This window comes from Solanum verrucosum, unplaced genomic scaffold, assembly GCF_900185275.1.
Source record: "Solanum verrucosum unplaced genomic scaffold, falcon-dt-bn FXZP01000109.1, whole genome shotgun sequence".
NCBI classification, from domain to species: domain Eukaryota; kingdom Viridiplantae; phylum Streptophyta; class Magnoliopsida; order Solanales; family Solanaceae; genus Solanum; species Solanum verrucosum.
Genome location: NW_026020594.1, coordinates 577,234 through 594,525, shown reverse-complemented (window position 1 = coordinate 594,525; position 17,292 = coordinate 577,234). Strand labels below are relative to the sequence as shown.

At 37.2% G+C, this 17,292-nt stretch overlaps 2 protein-coding genes across 2 annotated transcripts; both read right to left on the bottom strand.

Moving 5' to 3' along the window:
- Positions 1–10,068: 10,068 nt before the first annotated feature.
- On the bottom strand, positions 10,069–12,680 carry LOC125811292 (cytochrome P450 72A397-like). The gene is made up of 5 exons (XM_049490797.1): positions 12,354–12,680; positions 11,938–12,158; positions 11,342–11,586; positions 10,879–11,254; positions 10,069–10,681 (listed from the first exon to the last, which is right to left on the bottom strand). The coding sequence occupies exons 1-5, from the start codon at positions 12,634–12,636 to the stop codon at positions 10,247–10,249; spliced, it is 1,560 nt and encodes a 519-aa protein (XP_049346754.1). The 5' UTR covers positions 12,637–12,680; the 3' UTR covers positions 10,069–10,246.
- Positions 12,681–15,632: 2,952 nt separating this feature from the next.
- On the bottom strand, positions 15,633–16,536 carry LOC125811293 (stress-response A/B barrel domain-containing protein UP3). The gene has a single exon (XM_049490799.1). It carries the CDS (start codon positions 16,534–16,536, stop codon positions 15,742–15,744), a length of 795 nt encoding a protein of 264 aa, XP_049346756.1. The 3' UTR covers positions 15,633–15,741.
- Positions 16,537–17,292: the final 756 nt, after the last annotated feature.

The window sequence follows — 17,292 nt, the reverse complement described above, 5'->3', positions numbered from 1 at the left end:
TTCTCTAATTGACAACCATTACTATGAGCCTAGCAATGATACAACGTTTCACCCACATTGCAAGGGACATCCTATATCTTACTGGGGGTATATGATGATACTGTAACTATGACTCCATCTAATAGGCCTTCTTAGAGGCAGTGACGAGTCACATGAAGAATCAGTGCTATTCTTATATCCTACGCCGGCTACATAGTTTTATGAGACTTTTGAGTTATAATAGACTCTTATCCAATTCGGTGCTCGATACTACTCCCAAAATAATCAATATAACTTTATGCTCAATTCATCCTTTACAAAGAAAGGGACTATTATTACTTTCTTGTCACTTTGCTTTTTTGAAGCACATTTCAATACATCAATTATGCTCTTTCTCAACTGTCAAATGGTACATATGAAAACATTTGATTCTCTTTTTTAGGATTCTGTTCAAAACTTACACTTTTAAAACGATTCATGAACTTATCTTTCAAGCCCAAAATCAATACATGAGGAACTTCCATGCAATTTTCTTTGAACACATAACTTTACTAAATCAATAGGGTTCATGTGATACTAAGCATGAACAACATTATAAGATTCACATGCCAAAATAGGAATCAAAACCTCAACTTTTAAAGAATTGAATTCAAACACCAAGAACTATGAATAGATCCTTTAGATGTAACGATTTCTAACTGAATTGAGATGTAGGGCGTGAGGACGAACTAGTCCAATACTATGAATAACCTTACATACCAGCCGGAAGAACGAAGTTCTTTGGCGAAATCAAAAAAACTTGAAGTACGCTCGAAACCCTAGTTTTTCTCCTCTTGGAACATTACTCTAATGACTTGAATTGTTAGTGAATGTAAAAGAACTGATTAACACTTACCAAGCCCTCAATTAGGTGTAAAACGTCGTGGTTTAGGCTTAGAATAAGGGTTAAAACGACGTACTTTGAGTACCAAACGCATAGGAGAAAGACCAAAATAACCCCAACTTTTAAAACTGAAAAGGTGCCTTAAAGGGAGGTTGCATGGACTGTTTAAGGCTTCACGGTCCGTGAAACACTTCACAGGCCGTCTAGCCGGTCAGCAAGCTTCACTTGCTCCACAGGGCAGCACTAAAACAAATGTAACTTTTTGCTCCAAACTCGAAATGAGAAAAACCTGGTGGCGCTGGAAAGAGGACTCAAAGACCATAAATTTGATAGGTCACGGGCCACCTAATTCATTATGTGCAGAGAGATATGATCGTTTGAAGTTGACACCCAAAACTTAAAAAATTTATGGGTGACTTGTACTGACCCCTAAACGGACCGCACAAGTCACCACGGGCCGTCTAGGGTCTCATCTAGGTGAGCTTCACCTTGGCAGCCTTGGACGGTCGTCCACCATGCTCTAAACGGGCCGTGGATCCCTAAAAGGACCGTTTAGGGTGCCGTGAAGGGTCCATTGTCCATTTTGGGTTCGTGGGCTTGCCCGTTACCCCTCTTTAGTTCTTTTCGAAGTCCGAGGTGTTACAAAAGGTATACTTATGTATAATATCATGTTATGGATACGCTCAAACTAACAATCACATCGGGTGCTGGCTACGTCCAGGATGTAGGCTCAGGACGTGACAGAAACCTATTTCATTCTACCCTTTCTCAAGCTAAGGTCTAATTCATTACTCAAGGATTATTTCATCATACGACAATTTCCCAATGATCACAATAGCTAGTTCACATAGTTTCTTTCCATTAGCCGGTTTAGAAGAATTTTATGCCAAGGGAAATCATTTTATAGGACTCTAGTTCTCCTCAACATCATAAACAAGTGTTAGAACATCAATTTCATCTTAAGAAGTATAATTTAACAGCTTAGAATTGAAATTAGAACCGCTTATCATATCTATCCATATATTTTTCCATTATATTCATGAATTCTAGCTAGGTGACGAAAAAACTCACCCCAGAGAAGAAAATAGCCCTAGCTAGTTAGTTTTGAAAATTTTGGTGGAGTTTTTTTGAAGTTATGAGGGAAAGAATTGAATAAATTGACTGAAACATACCATCTTTTTCTCGCATCATCCACCACAACGGTTGTCCCTTGGCTATGACTGACCCAATGTGGCAATACAACGACACGTGATATCATGCCCACCTCCTCTACAAAGAGTTGAAGTCTGCTACACTGCAGTGAAAGTCTCCTTAACCAGTAACTCGGGAAAATAAATAAATAAATTTAGTCTCATTTCACAACACATGAATTTTATCCACAAGATATCACGACACTACAAGCTGTACATGATACGAAATCACTAACAATCTTAGAATCTCCTACGAAAGTCTAAATCACTAGCTAGATCACCTCCTAACGTAACGGAACACAATACAACATAATTAAGAACACAAATCATCAATATTAAACAAGGGATATCCGTTTTTAAAACCTCCACATCTTCGAATTCTTATTAGCACAACTCACTATGGGGGCTCTAACAAGGGTACTATGACCCTAACCACCCATAACTATTGGACTGGTCATTACAAAGTTGTTCAATAAAATTATACTCCAATTGATTTTAACATCTTAAATGTTAAATTTTTTAATATAGTTCAGATAGAGAAAGATTTAAGAAATACAAAGTACTAAATATTATGAGTTCTACTTATTACAAATAAGTAAATATTTAATATCTATAAAATTAATTAAATTCTAAATAGTAGAATAATAATATAAATGACAAGTATTTAAGAAAAATAGTAAATGATATGGCTACTTTTACCCAAGTACAAAAGTCCAATCAATATTTCTAAAGATCTTCATAATTTTAAAGTACTATAGGTAAATAGATTTATATAGATTTGAGATTTGAAATCATTTGGTCAGATTTCCCCAGATTGGTTCCTCTACCGATTTCAAATTACATATCCAAACACTGATTTAAAAGTATGATTAGAAATCATGATTTGAAATTATACGTACAGTGAATCTAGTTCACTCAAGTAATTTGTCACTCATCAAAATAATACATATAAGCTCCCTATCAAGATGGGACCTGCCGCAAACAATTTCGGCGTTCTTATCGATGAATTAGAGAGATTTGTATCAATGAGGATTATACCGTCACTATTCATCATCAACATGGAACTATTTTTTTTTGTTGCACGCAGTGAATGCTATTATTGCTTAATCACTCTTTTTCTTTTTTTTTTTTTCAAAGAAAGGAATCATTCAAGAAAATATCATGTTCTAGATTTTTTTTTTTTAATACAAAAGCTGGCCTTTCATTGATGAGATAAGGATACACACTTTGAAGTTTGGCATACCAAACTTGTACCTTTGGTGCTTAAGGAGCACTTAGCAAAAAATAAGCCTATACAAAGGTCAGTGGAAGTCACTGGCTACTAATCTAAGGAGGTTCAAAAATAAGGTTGGCATCCTTTGTTCTTTTTGATCTGAAGGTGGGCAAATTCATTCTATCCAAATTTACAAGGCCCTTAACAAGACTAGGAAGATTAGCATAAGAGTTGAAGACTTGGTTAGCATCAGTTGAGAGGCTAATTGAAGCAAGTTTGTCCGCAGGTTGATTTGCCTCTCTAAGGCAGTGATTGATGGTGAAACCATGCTCTTCAACTATTTTTTGAATCTTCTTAACTGGGATGTACATTCTCCAAGGGATACTCCAACTTTTAGTGATAGCTTTAGCAAGTAGAATGGAGTCTGTTTCTCCGATGATCATATTTACTCCTCTTTGTATGCATATTTGCATTCCGTGTAGCATGGACATGGCTTCAGCCCAACTGCTGGTTCCTTCTCCAAGATTTATAGTGAAGGCCATGATGACTTGTCCCAATGCGTTCCTCAGAATTCCACCTCCACCACACCTGCCATTAACACAAGATCCATCAGTATTAAGTTTAGCAAACATAGTTGGTGGTCTGATCCAATTCACTCTTATGGCATTTTTTTGATTAATAGAGACGTCAAAGATTTGGTTAATGTTCTCCCAAGAGTTCTCAACTTTAATCCTGCCAAAATTTGACTGCAAAGTGAAAAACAAAATGTTAGTAATGTTTCTTTTTTATCTATACACAGAGGGCTTAATTGTTTCATATTTATGATTGCATCTGCTCTCCATAACTCCCAACAGATAAACATGGGCAACACTCTTGTGATGTATGATGCCACCGGATTGAGGACTTTCTTAGTCCACCATTTTTTTAGCAGGTTCTTCAAATTAATGTTGGTGTACTCTATCCCAATGGGCGTTGCATATAGTCTCCAAATCTTCTTTGCGTGTTCACCTGCATATAAAATGTGTTCTGCACTTTCCAGAGTGGTAGGAATATTATTGTTAGTGCAACAATAGCAAGTGGGAGATAAAAGGATACCAAGCCTTGCAATCTTGGCATCTGTAGGAAGTCTGTTAATAATGGCTCTCCAAGTTAAGAAAGACATTTTGAAAGGGATGTCTTTATGCCATATTTTGTTAAAATCTGTGCTGTTAATACCCTTGTGCCTACAAATATTCCATGCCGATGTCACAGTGAAATTGCCTGCCGTAGTAGGGGACCAGACAGGTTTATCTTGTTCTTCATTGTTCAGATTCAGCCCCAAGCCTGTGATCATGACCTTAATCTGATTGGGAAGTTGGTTCTACAGAATGCTCTAGTTCCACTTTTCATTTTCAAGGATTTCGTTAACCATGATATTGTGGACATTAGAACCAGTAGGGAGAATTTTGTATAAGGGTCCAATTTGGGACCAATTGTCACACCAAAAATTAACCTCATCTCTTCCGAAGATCCATTTGATTTCATTTTCTACTATCTCCCTAATGTTACACATATGATTCCACCAAGTAGATTGTCCTTTCCTCCAGGTAGCAAGAGCAGGATAGGTATTTTGGAAGTACTTGTGTTTCACAAATTCAGTCCACAATGAGTTGTTGGTTCTAAGGTTCCACCATTCCTTGTACGAGAAAGCATTGCAGACGTTGTCAATCCTTCTTATATTGATCCCACCTTCTTCAAAAGGGAGACAGAGGGTTCTCCAAGCAATCCAATGATGTTTACCACCCTCTTCTTTGCCAGACCAAAAAAATCTAGCTAAATATCTTTCAATATTATCAAGAGTGCCTTTGGTGTGTTGTAATGCAGCAAGCAGATGGGTGGGGATAACTAAGAGGACATGCTTGATGAGAACAACTCTTCCCCCAGTCGAAAGCAATTTGTTATGCCACCCTTTGATTCTGTTAATGATGTTCTTGACTAACTCATTGAAATGACTAGTCTTCTTCTTCCCACTGATAATAGGGCACCCAAGATATTTTATGGGAAATTCTTGATGATTCATACAAGTAATGAGCTTTATCTTGGCAATAAAGTTTTGTTTAGCGTTGTTAGCTACAGAGAAACAACTTTTGTTCTTGTTGATCAATTGACCAGAAGTATTCTCATAGATGTGGAGGGTTCTAAGGAACATCTCAAGAGTTTGTTTGCTCCCATTGCAAAACAAAATTGTATCATCTGCAAAGGAGAGATGATTCACCTGGGGTCCATTCTGATTCATATAAAAGCTTTTGTAACCCCTTCTTCTTGGAAGATCATTAAGCATTTGAGATAATAATTTAGAGGAAAGTACAAAAAGGGAGGGAGAGAGAGGGTCACCTTGTCTGAGCCCTTTACCTGATTTGAAGAAGCCCTGTCTATCTCCATTGACAATAATAGAATACCAGTTATTGGAAATGTACCTGTAGATCAAATCAATCCAGATTTCACAGAAACCCATTTTCCTTATTATCGTACATAGATAGGTCCATGAGACCCTATCATATGCCTTGGTCATATCTAATTTAATGACCACATTGCCTCCTCTATTAGGTTTTTTGATGTCATTAATGATTTCCTGGGCCAAGAGGATGTTTTCTGAGATTGCTCTACCCTTTATAAAACCAGATTGATTATTGGATATAGTCTTAGAGAGGATGGGGCTGAGTCTGCTATTCAAGATTTTGGATATGATTTTGCTTGTCACATTGCAAAGGCTGATTGGTCTGAGGTCTGTGAAGTACTGAGGGGATTCCACTTTAGGTATCATGACTAGACATATGTGAGTGTAGAATTTGGTGAGCTCAACATCTCCAATGAAGCTTTTTGATAGCCATATGCAGGTCTCCTTGGATAATGCTCCAAGCACTTTGAAAAATCCCTCACTGCACCCATTTGGACCTGGAGCACTATCTGGATCAATGGAGAATGTTGCTTCTTGGACCTCCTAGATTGAGGGGCAAGCAATAAGTATTTCATTGTCTTTCTCAGTGATTTTGGTTCTCAGTTGACTGGTGGCCTCCAAGTTCTGTCTTTGCTGCTTCGAGGAGAAAGTTTTCTGGAAATATTGTACTGCTGCTTCTGAGATCGCTTCTTTCCCCTCAATCCATTGATGTTGCTCATCCATAATTTTGTTGATAGTAAGTTTTTTCCTCCTATTCCTCAACGCCTCCATGAAAGTAAGTAGTGTTAGCATCTCCTTCCTCAAGCCATTTGATTCTTTTTTTTTGCCCCAAGACATTCTCCTGAACTTTTAAGAATTTAGTGTACTCAACTTTAGCCCTTGATAAGGCCATCCTATTTTCCACACTGTTGTCATGAATACTCTTTTCTTCTAATAGAACAATTTCTTGTTCCCATTTCTTAGGTTCTTCGTAAATGTCTCCGAAGGCTTCTCTGGACCAATCACTTAGGGCCGTGGCAGTTCTTTTGAGCTTCTGTTGAAGTGTATACAGAGGGTTGCCAATGACCTCTTCTTCCCAGCTCGTACGTACTACCTGCAAAAAGTCTTGGTGATTAGTCCACACATTAAGGAATTTAAAGTATTTAATGTTGTTAGTTTGATCATTAGAGAGCTTAATGAGCAAATGGGCATGATCAGAGCAGGCCCTTGACAGGTGTGTCACACAGGTGCCTTGAAAGTTATCAAACCATTGAGAGTTATACAATAATCTATCCAATCGTTTCCATATAGTGTATGGAGGGTCCCTATGGTCACACCATGTAAAAGTTGGGCTAGAGAAGCCAGCATCTTGTAAGCCACAATCTTCAATACAAGAAATAAAGTCTAAGTTATTATTTAAGTTAAAGGGTCTCCCTCCCAATTTTTCCTCTGCACAGGTGATCGAGTTGAATCTCCAACTACACCCCATGGTGCATGTATCATTGTTGTAGTATTCTTTAGATGACCCCAGAGCTCCAACCTATCCTGTTCTATACACTTAGCATACACAATTGTTAAGTAAAAGTCAGTAGGATTGTTTTGAGAGGAAATTTTACACAAAACCTGTTGTTCTTTGTTCTGCACCAAGTTAACATTCACTTGGTCAGACCAAAAGATCCAAATTTTATTATTGATATTCTTGAAACAGTAGTTGTAACCAAGCTTTCTCCTAAAAACATCAATCTTTCAGGGCCGACCATAGGTTCCTGTAGAATGATCATTGGGAGATTGTATTGTTGTTTCATAAAGTTGAGTCTCTCAAGGGATCCCATAGATCATATCCCCATAATATTCCAAGATATTGTGTTAAACATTATAAACATTAGATTTATAAATCTTAGTAGGTTCTTGATTTTTGCTTTTTTCTCTTTGACTTAAAGAGTTATCGGCAATCCCTTTGCTTTCGTATATCCCTCTTGGGGAGAGGTTGTTGTAGAAAGTAACTGCTTGTTGGACTTGTCGTTTTTTATCGTAATCCACAAAGTCTATTGTTTTGTCATAACCCCTGCCTATGTCTTCATCTGATTTGCTGCCTTCAATGCCAACTTGTGTCATTTCCAGGTCTTCATCCCAGGTGTTGTTTTGATTCTCTACTGCCTCATCTCCCGGGTCAAGTATTTGAATGGTCACACTATTATTGTGTTTGTATGGGTTAATTTTCTTCTCCTTAACCTTGTTCCCAACAATTTTATCTGCCAGGTTTGGGTCCAGGTCGAAATTTGGTTTCACTACTTCTCCATCCTTTTGGTTGCTTCCTTCGTTTTCGAAGGTTATTTCCACATCTTTGGGGAGGGCCACCTTGGCAGTGGGCTTTCTTTTCCTGCTACTTTGTCGGGTAGTGTTCACGTTCATATTGATTTGAGATTATGCTTCCCTTTGTTGATCCTCCTGGACAAGTCTGCTATTTTAACATTCTTATTGTTTCTTGTTCCCATTCTTTCCTTTTGGACTTTGGCTTTCTGCTGCTTTGATTTCTCCTTTTTGTTATTTCTGCTTTTGATGTGATCTCTGATTGTGTTGATGAGAGTTTGCTCTCCTTCTATCTGAGGTTCAATGATCTCCATACCATTATTTTCTTTTTTATGTACCTGTAAGCTCTTCTCCATCTGTTGGTGCATATGGTTGTGTTGAGGATTTTTGTAGTTTTGACTTATTTTGTTGCTACCATGTCCTTTTCCTTTCTTCCTTTCTACTACTTGCCATCCTTCGTCTTCATTTTGGATTTTCTCTGTTTCAGAAATAGCTGCTTGGTGATTGGGGGCAACCTCTTCAGTAGTCTTTGTTGGTTGTTGTCCGTCGTTTTGAGTCTGTCCTTGGTTTTCCTTCCTTTCAACATTGCCTCCTTTGTCACTTGCGACTTTCTTTGATTGATTCCTTTGTAACACTACTCTGCACTTATCATTTGTGTGTCCCTGCAAAATTCTGGCAGGTCTTCATATTCCACCTTTTGAGTAAACCTTTCGAAACCACCTTCCGCATTCCTAATTTCGATTGCGACCTCCCTTATTCTAGGTTTGGCTAGGTCCAGTTCTACCCTAAGTTTAGCTGTTGTGGGTCTGCTATTTGTAGATGTGGCTTTGTCCATGATTAGTGGATAGCCAATAGGGTTCACAATTCTACATAGGGCATCCCATTCGAAGAATTGCCAGGAGAGATCTGGGAGAGTAATCCAGACAGGGGCTATTGAGTTTCTTTTTGCTGGTTTAAAAAAAGGGGTCCATTTTTGGAGTTGCATAATACAATCTCCTTCAAGATGAATGTAGTTCCTTGAGGATAAGCTCTCATAATCCTCTTCGTATTCAACATCAATGAAAACATGTTTAAGATCAAATGCCCCAATTTTGACCGTACCTTTCAATTGAATTATATTGTTGAATTCTGCTCTTATGATGTCAATTGCAGGTCGTGTCCTTGAGAATTTGCCAATTATGGTCCATCTACAGGTATCCGTGAGGATGTCGTGTTTTTCCTTTGTGAAGATGACCATTGGTTTACCTTGCACTATTTCATGAGCCCAAGGAGGAAGTTTGATCCTCGATTTCTTGTGGTTTTGGTTCCGTATAGCTGCTGCATAATTTTGTTTGAATGTTTTGGGTCCCTTGTTCTTTTGGACTGACTGATTCTCCTCAACATTCTGATTTGGGTTTTGTGAGTTCGTAATTTGAGTTTGGGGGTGCTTGTCTTTGGATTGGGTTTTCGTCTTACTCCGATCTGGCGGGGTTGGTGGAAGGGCGGGGAAATGGGAGGAGTACTCCTCCGTTAGGCTCATTCTCCGGCGGTGGTGGGGTGGCTAGCTAGCCGTTGCCCACCCAAATGTTTCCGTTGATTTTAGACAGAGGTCAGAGAAAAGTTTCTAGAGAGAAGAAAAAAGTCTGAATATCATATCGTGTTCTAGATTGTCTTTGTTTGCTTAATCACTCTGATTGTATTTGAAATTCCTGTAGTTTTAACATATTCAATTAACAAGCTCAACTTACACCTTGTTTGGATGGTTGCTACCTGTTGTGTTGTATTCTATTGTTAATTAAATACAATGTTTGTTTTGATTGTTACTTAAATTCTATTGTATCGTATCGTTTAAATCTATCGTTAGGAAACGACGAAAAGACCCATTTTATGTAACAACCAATTTGGTGTGTTCGTGTCGTTATCTTAATATTTTCTTCTCATTTTGTTTTTATTTATTATATTATTTAATAGTTTTATTTCCTCTTTTATCCTACCTTTTCATTGTAGCTCTACCTCATACCCTACTATTTTTTTTTGTAAATTTATCATTCAAATTATAAATGTGTAACATTATGTAACGGCGAAAAATGATACAATCTATCCAAACACCATATTCATTTAAACAAAACCATACAATACAATACAAATAATACGATACGATATATTATGAAACAATATGTAACAACCATCCGAACAAAGTTTTAGGGAAAGGAAACGACATGATTTTTGTTTTCTTATTTTATGATAACCTTCAACACATAATAACTCTATTTATCCTAGTTAAGTGAGTGAAACATGATGTGAGCTCCATGTTGGGGTTGAAGAGTCATAACAGTGTAAGGAGCATGAGCATAAGTTGGTGAGAGCTTAAAGGAGAACTGCTTTAGTATCATAGACAGTGCAATCTTTGCTTCTATCATGGCGAAATTTTGGCCAATACAAGTCCTTGGTCCCCATCCAAATGGCATGAATGCCATCTGTGTTGGATCTTTGCAAGCATGTGAAATTCCTTCCGCGAACCTCTCTGGTTTAAATTCATCTGCATCGTCACCCCATAGCTCAATGTCGCGATTAATTAGCATTATAGGTAGTGTCAGATCCACTCCTGCTGGAATAGAGAGATCTCCTATTCTACATTCTTTGTAAGCGCGTTTGTACAAGGCAATCACCGGTGGATATAGCCGAAGCACTTCATTAAGTATCATAGTTACCTGCAAAAAGAAAAGAATCTCACTAATTCATGCGATGGCTGAACCAGGATTCTCTCAGGGGTTCAAAATATGAAAAATGTAAACATACGAAGAAGTCAAAAAGGATTCAACATCTACTGTATATACATAAAAAATAATTTTAACCATGTATAAACGAAGAAGCAAAACTGAATTTGTTTCGAAAGATGAACACTCACAATTTTGAGGCGACTTATTTCTTCAGCATCAGGATTCTTCTCCCTGACAACTTGTAGAACTTCTTCCCTTGCCTTTTCTTGCCAATCCTGATGAATAGCCAACACAATGAGAGTCCATGTCAACAAGCTCGATGTTGTTTCATGACCGGCAAGGTAAAACTGTTTGCATTCTTCTATTATGTCCTCCTTTGTCATCTGACTATTATTTACTGAATTATTCTCATTGTTAAATTGCAACAGCAGGCAAAGCAAGTCATCTCCCCTTGTTTCCCCTGTTCTGATCATGTTCTCTTTTGTGTCCACAATTGTTTTAAGCATTGAAGTGATCCTTCTATCCAAGTCCTTTCTTCTTCGATTCTTTTTCGTTGGAACAAATCTGTGTATCATGTTTTCACTTTTCAGAACAGAAGAAGAAGCATTTGATGTTAAGAAAGTGACATGCTATAATTGTAAGGGAGTTTACCTAAAGCCAGGAATATATAACATTCCCATAGCCTCAATCACAAGTTGTTGTAGTTCTTTTTGTAGTTCTAGGATTTTCTTTCCATCTTCGAAGCTACTTCCAAATGCTGTTCTTGAAATGATATCACCGGTAAGTTGTTGAAATTCAGGCCATATATCTATTTCTGAAGTCTCCTCAGGGCTAATTGTTTTCATCCACTTCTCTATCGTAAACGTGCAACTTTCTGCAATTGTTGGGATCATTCCCTGTAAACACATACAAAAATGAGTACGATATGTCCTATGATGACTGATTACATCAATTCATTATGTATGGATGATGAGATTCCGTTGATACAAAGCCAATTCCAATAGACTTATTGGAGAGTGGTACTTCTTCTCCCCAAGTTATAGGGTTATTTTGCCAAGTTCCTTAGAGAGAGTCGTCTCACCACCTAGGTAATCTCTAGCAAAAGGCTCATTGTACTTTTGAAATTATGATTTCAGAATCTACTTTATTGAAATTTTGTTACTAATTTATTGAAATTCGTGTTGAGTGAGTTGAATGTTACACTAAAAGCCACAAAAAAGAGCATGGTTGAAGTTGAAAAAAGTAACCTTCAATTTGTCCAAGTGGAAAGCAGGATTCATTATCTTTCTGTGCATAGCCCATTTTTCACCTTGTAGAGTTGTCAATCCTTTAGTAAGAATCAGCACAAGAGGGTTCAATGGTGGTAAATGAAATTGGCCTTGCTTGTTTAAGAGCACTTCTTTTATCAGTGTTGGATCCATGATGATCAATCTTGGAGACGTCCCAAGCCAACTCAGAGATATCTTCCCTGCAACCAAATTCATTTTAGCTCATACTTAGAGTAGTTAAAAAGAATTATTCAAGCGAATCAACATTGAGTTTCAAATTACACCGGTGGAGTTTCACCTACTCATACTTGAGCTCGTTGTCCTAGAATATTCATAAAGTTCAAATTATGGATATACCTTCGTGAGACCATAGTGGTAAAACTATATCAACTTACCATATTTTTGGACCATATAATGAGTGAAGGGATCAACACGCGACACAATATCGTGGGTTAAGCTAATTGGTTTGGACCATGCCTCATCCATTTGATTGCCAACATTTTTGAGGTCTCCAAGCAACAACTTGTAATGAGTTCCTTTGAATCCTTGCCGCTTCAAGCGCTTTTCCAGCAATTTTGGTTTTATGAAGATGGAGTAGGAAATTTTGACAAGAAAATAGCTTAATATAAGCAAGGGAAACAGTACTAACAGAGAAAGGAATACTACTAGATTTGTCATCAGTAATGAAAAACTGGACTACTTTTAAGTTTGAATTCTGAGATAACCACCATAGGAGGTTGGTCACTATATATATCCATTCCCAACATTTGGCCTTTCAAATTTAGTCAAACCTACTTGTTGGCAAAGATAAAATGTTGACAAAGGATAAACTAATCTTGGAGAATAAGGCAACAATTGTATATGTTTTTTGTCTAGACTAAGAACTAATTAGTATATAATATGTTTGATTAAAGACTAGGACCAAACAAGTTAATTTCAACAAAGGTGCAATAAAATAAAACAAAAAATATGGATGGGCGACTAGGAACCAATATGATATATTAGTTGTTCCGTGTTCGTGAGATTTACTTTGATGTAGCAAATATTAGATTAGTATTAAAATATAATTGTTGGTGCTGATTAATTAGAATACAAATTCAAACTTCCAGTGTCTCAAGATAAATTACTTCAAAACTTGTTATTTCTTTATTTTTGGATAATTATTGGTGAATATATAGTTGCTTTCGTGGAGAGCAAGATAGATCGATTCTGTTTTGCCTTCTCGTTGTGTTTGGGCTGGGCTCTCAACCACATGGATAGTTCAATGTGCTCATCGGCGTCTGACCCATTAGCATGACATACTGAATATGCTTTTTTTCCCCATAGCCAACTATTAGTAACATTTGGTGCCGGTGCCAATTATGATGGTCGTAGTCAGTTTAGCCCCATAAACCCAGTCCACTTGCAGCCATGTTGATCAAAACGACTAAGTTTAATGACTTGACTAGTTACTAGCCCTTATATTATAAGATTCTCTCACCATGTGGTCGACATTCCATTCCTCAGGTGCTCGATCCCATCCCTAATAATCACATGCATTTACATAGTTCCCAATTGCAATAACATAACATTAATTCATTTAACAATGAACAATATTAGTATACGACTATACACTGGCTTCATAGGCATAGTCCTTTAAGGTTGTTGGTATTGGCAAAAATAGGACAACTGTAAAGTCATTTTCAAGTGCCCATTTGCTATTTCTCTATCTCCTCCTGAATTGAACCATCAGCAAGTTCTACAGCCAAAGTTCACCTGAGCATCTGCATCGAAGTTCGCCATTGGACTCGTATGAGGGGAAAAAGAATGTGAATTCTAAGCTCAATAACTTGTCCTTTGATGTTTTGGATACTATCTATATTCTATAACGTACCCTGTTATGAGAATTATCACATAAATGTCTATGCTACGAAGACACATTTTCCTCATTTTGACAATGGATATTTCATTACTGATGCAGGTGAACAGTAATAACAACTGCCTTGCAGGAGGAGTACTTTCAGTTAGAAAAGTGGGGTATACTACTACACTTAGCTGTCCAGGCAATTATTAGCCGCTACATTGCAAAAGAAGTAAATGAACTATTTCATGCTTGATGCATGTCCATTTATTCAATAATTCAAATTAGTTGAACATTACTATCAACAGTGTTGGAGCATCCTTTTCTACTCCTGATTACTATACCGGGCTCTGTTTTTAGAACAACCAAGTAGAGTTTGTACACGCAATTGTCATGTTATAGAAGCAGTTGAGCATCCATCAACATCAGCCAAATCTTTCAATGGAAACAATAAATACCCTTGTCACCACTTAAAAGATGCTGTACTTCAATTATATATCCCAATCGAAAGAGACAGTATGTGGAAAAACATTAGATCAGCTAGCAGGAAGTGTAGAAGAGGGGGTGCCGGGGGGGGGGGGATAGTGGCGTAAACTGAAAGTGGAATTATGGTAGACAAAGAGCAGAAAGGAACAGCAAGATGGAAATAAGTCTGAGGTGCATTTTTTTGCCACTGTAAACAGTGTGGATAACTTTTTGGATTTTGTTAGTTCTCTATCTCTAGTACAGTAGAGTAGTAGGGCCCCTTTTGACTGTTCTCAAGTTTTTGCCACGCTAGCTCCATATATTTCTGTTTGGAGCAGCTTTCTTGCACAATGTTCTTTGTGACTTTGCATCTTCTTGATGCTTTCTCATATCATTTAATTACTTTACCAAAAAAAAAAAAAAGAAGTCTGAGGTGCCTAAATAAAATTAAAACTAGAAGAAGTAAAATGGTCCTTCTCACTTGTGATATGCTATATAGAAAAAATACAGTTTTCAACCGATACTTAAGTTCCTAAATAGTGTTATCAAGTCCTAAGATAGTGAGCAGTTAATTCGAATACAAAATGAGGAGAACTGACACTTCTTACCTAAGTAGTCAAAAGTATTGCCTGAATAAAGTATTGCTGGAGAAATAGCAGGGGCACTTTCTTACTTGCATTCCTGTGCTATTTTCCACATAGAAATCAAATCAAGTAATATATTGTTGGACGAGAATTATAGAGATGTGGTTTCTGATTTTGGCTTCCAAGATTCGTTCTTCTTGAGAGAATCACTTAACAACAGAAGTTGGAGGCACATACTGTTACTTGGACAGCGAATACTTTTGATCTAGTCAACTTAATGATAAAAGTGATGTTTTTGCATTCGGTGTGGTTCTTCTGGGACTTCTTACAACTCAGTTGTATGCATCTAGTAGTCAAAAGAACAACAATACGTTTCAAATCAATGTATAATGAAGTCGTCTACTAGAAATGGTAGATCCTGAGATTGCAAGAGGCGTTTAAGGTCAGGAGATGATCCACATTGTTTTGAATGTCATTTTTACAGGTTAAACTTTCTATCTTTCACCTATTATTTTATCACTTCCTTCCGAGGGTTATAGCCTGCGTAATCAAACAACTTTTGTGAGAACAACCATACAAATCTGGTTCATTTTGTCCTGGAAACGACTACCTGCTAAAACATCACTATTGCAGTGTATACAGCAGTCACCTTCATGTATGGCAACCGAAGCTAAATAGTAACGAGAAAGTTCATACTAGATTGGATGACAAGCATGAGAAAATGCTATATTGAAAAGGAAACATTTGGAAAAGTTCAAAATACAAAAACAGTACATCCCAATTACGACGGATAACTGAATTTATTTAGCATGTTTAAACGCAAATCATCAGTACATGGGGCAATTAACTCTAGAAAGAGGCAAGAATAACCTCAACTGCTGATCATAAGCCTTCTCAAAGGCTAGCTGATTGAGTAGGAAGAACAGCATAATCCACGACAACAACACCATCCAAAAAATCCTTAACCTTCTCTTTCTGCTCATTTGCCAGCTCTGTTTGTGACTCCAAAGCTTCCAATTCATCCACTCCCTTGAAAACCGCAATTGAAGCAATCGAAAAACCTTTCGCCCTACCCGGAGAAAAATTCTCCCCAACAGTCAACTGTTCAATCCCGGGGAATTTCTCTTTGATTCCCCCAACCGCACTCAAAACTTGTGATTTTTCATTTTCCCCCAAATTCTCCTTCAATTTAAGAAACGTAAGCCTCATCGCCGAACCAGGCGGCACACCAGTCGGACCGGAGAATTCAATCGGAACCCAATCAACGGCCATGATGTCATCAACCATCGGCAAGACGTATTGCTTAACAACACTTACATGGTCAGGGTGTGCAGAGTAATCAGCCAAGTCGGACTTAGAGTTGTACCGAGAATGAAGTAGGTGCGTGAACGAAAAAGAGGAAGATCTGTCACGTATAAGGGGACCAGAACTGAGATGAACGACTTGATTGAGAGAAGTCAAGCTGTTGAGGTTGTTAACCATGGCGGCAAGCTTTGAAGGGTCAGCATCAGGTTTGGCTTTGAAGAGCACCACATGTTCGACGATTTGCTCAGCAGACATTTTGATTGAACGATATGAACAATAGGGGTTGAGATGGCGAAGAGTGACGGCGGTAGGAGGGAATGCGCGAGGGGATAAGAAGTGAGAGCAAGCTACTGCTGTTCCTGACGTTTTGACACCCAGCATCATTATTTTTCTACTGTGTTGTAGATTTTGACCAACAAGTTTGGATCCTTCGATTGCTGCTTGCTCTACTTGGGTCGTCAGTCTCAATGATGATCAATTGTCATTTATATTTGTTATCTTTACTACTTATTCCACGTTAGATATAATTTTTTTTTCTTTCAAAAGGCTAATTAATATGAATAAAGGGTAAAATAATAAAGTTTAATTTATTAATGATTTCTTAGTTATTGTGCAAAATAGAAAGTGCTCATCAAATATGAAATAAAAATAATATTTTTTATTTGAAGTAGGAGTCCTTTGGTATCTAGTAAGATTTAAGAAGATATTAGTAATATACTCCCTCAATTCAAGAAAATGTCATAAATTGTCACCCCCCCCCCCCCCCCCCCACCTTAGCTATGAGTTGGTTTAAATGGACGTCTCCAACCCATAACATCAAATTTTATATTAGAATGGTCTCAACTCTATTTTAGTGTAGACCAACTCCAATCTATTACATTAAATTTTACACAAAAAAAAAGAAGAAGAAGATTTTTTTTTTAAAAAAAAAATTAAATTCCTACTAAAACTTGATTATTTTTATATAGTATTATTATTGAATATTATTTTTTCTCATCTTAAAGTTGACGTATATTTCATCGAGGATTTCACTGTTATTTGTCTTATCCGTCATTATATATAATGTATGTATAATATTAGCTAGCAATTGTATATTATTTAAAAAATAAATAATTTATATTGAATGGCTATAAGAAAAGA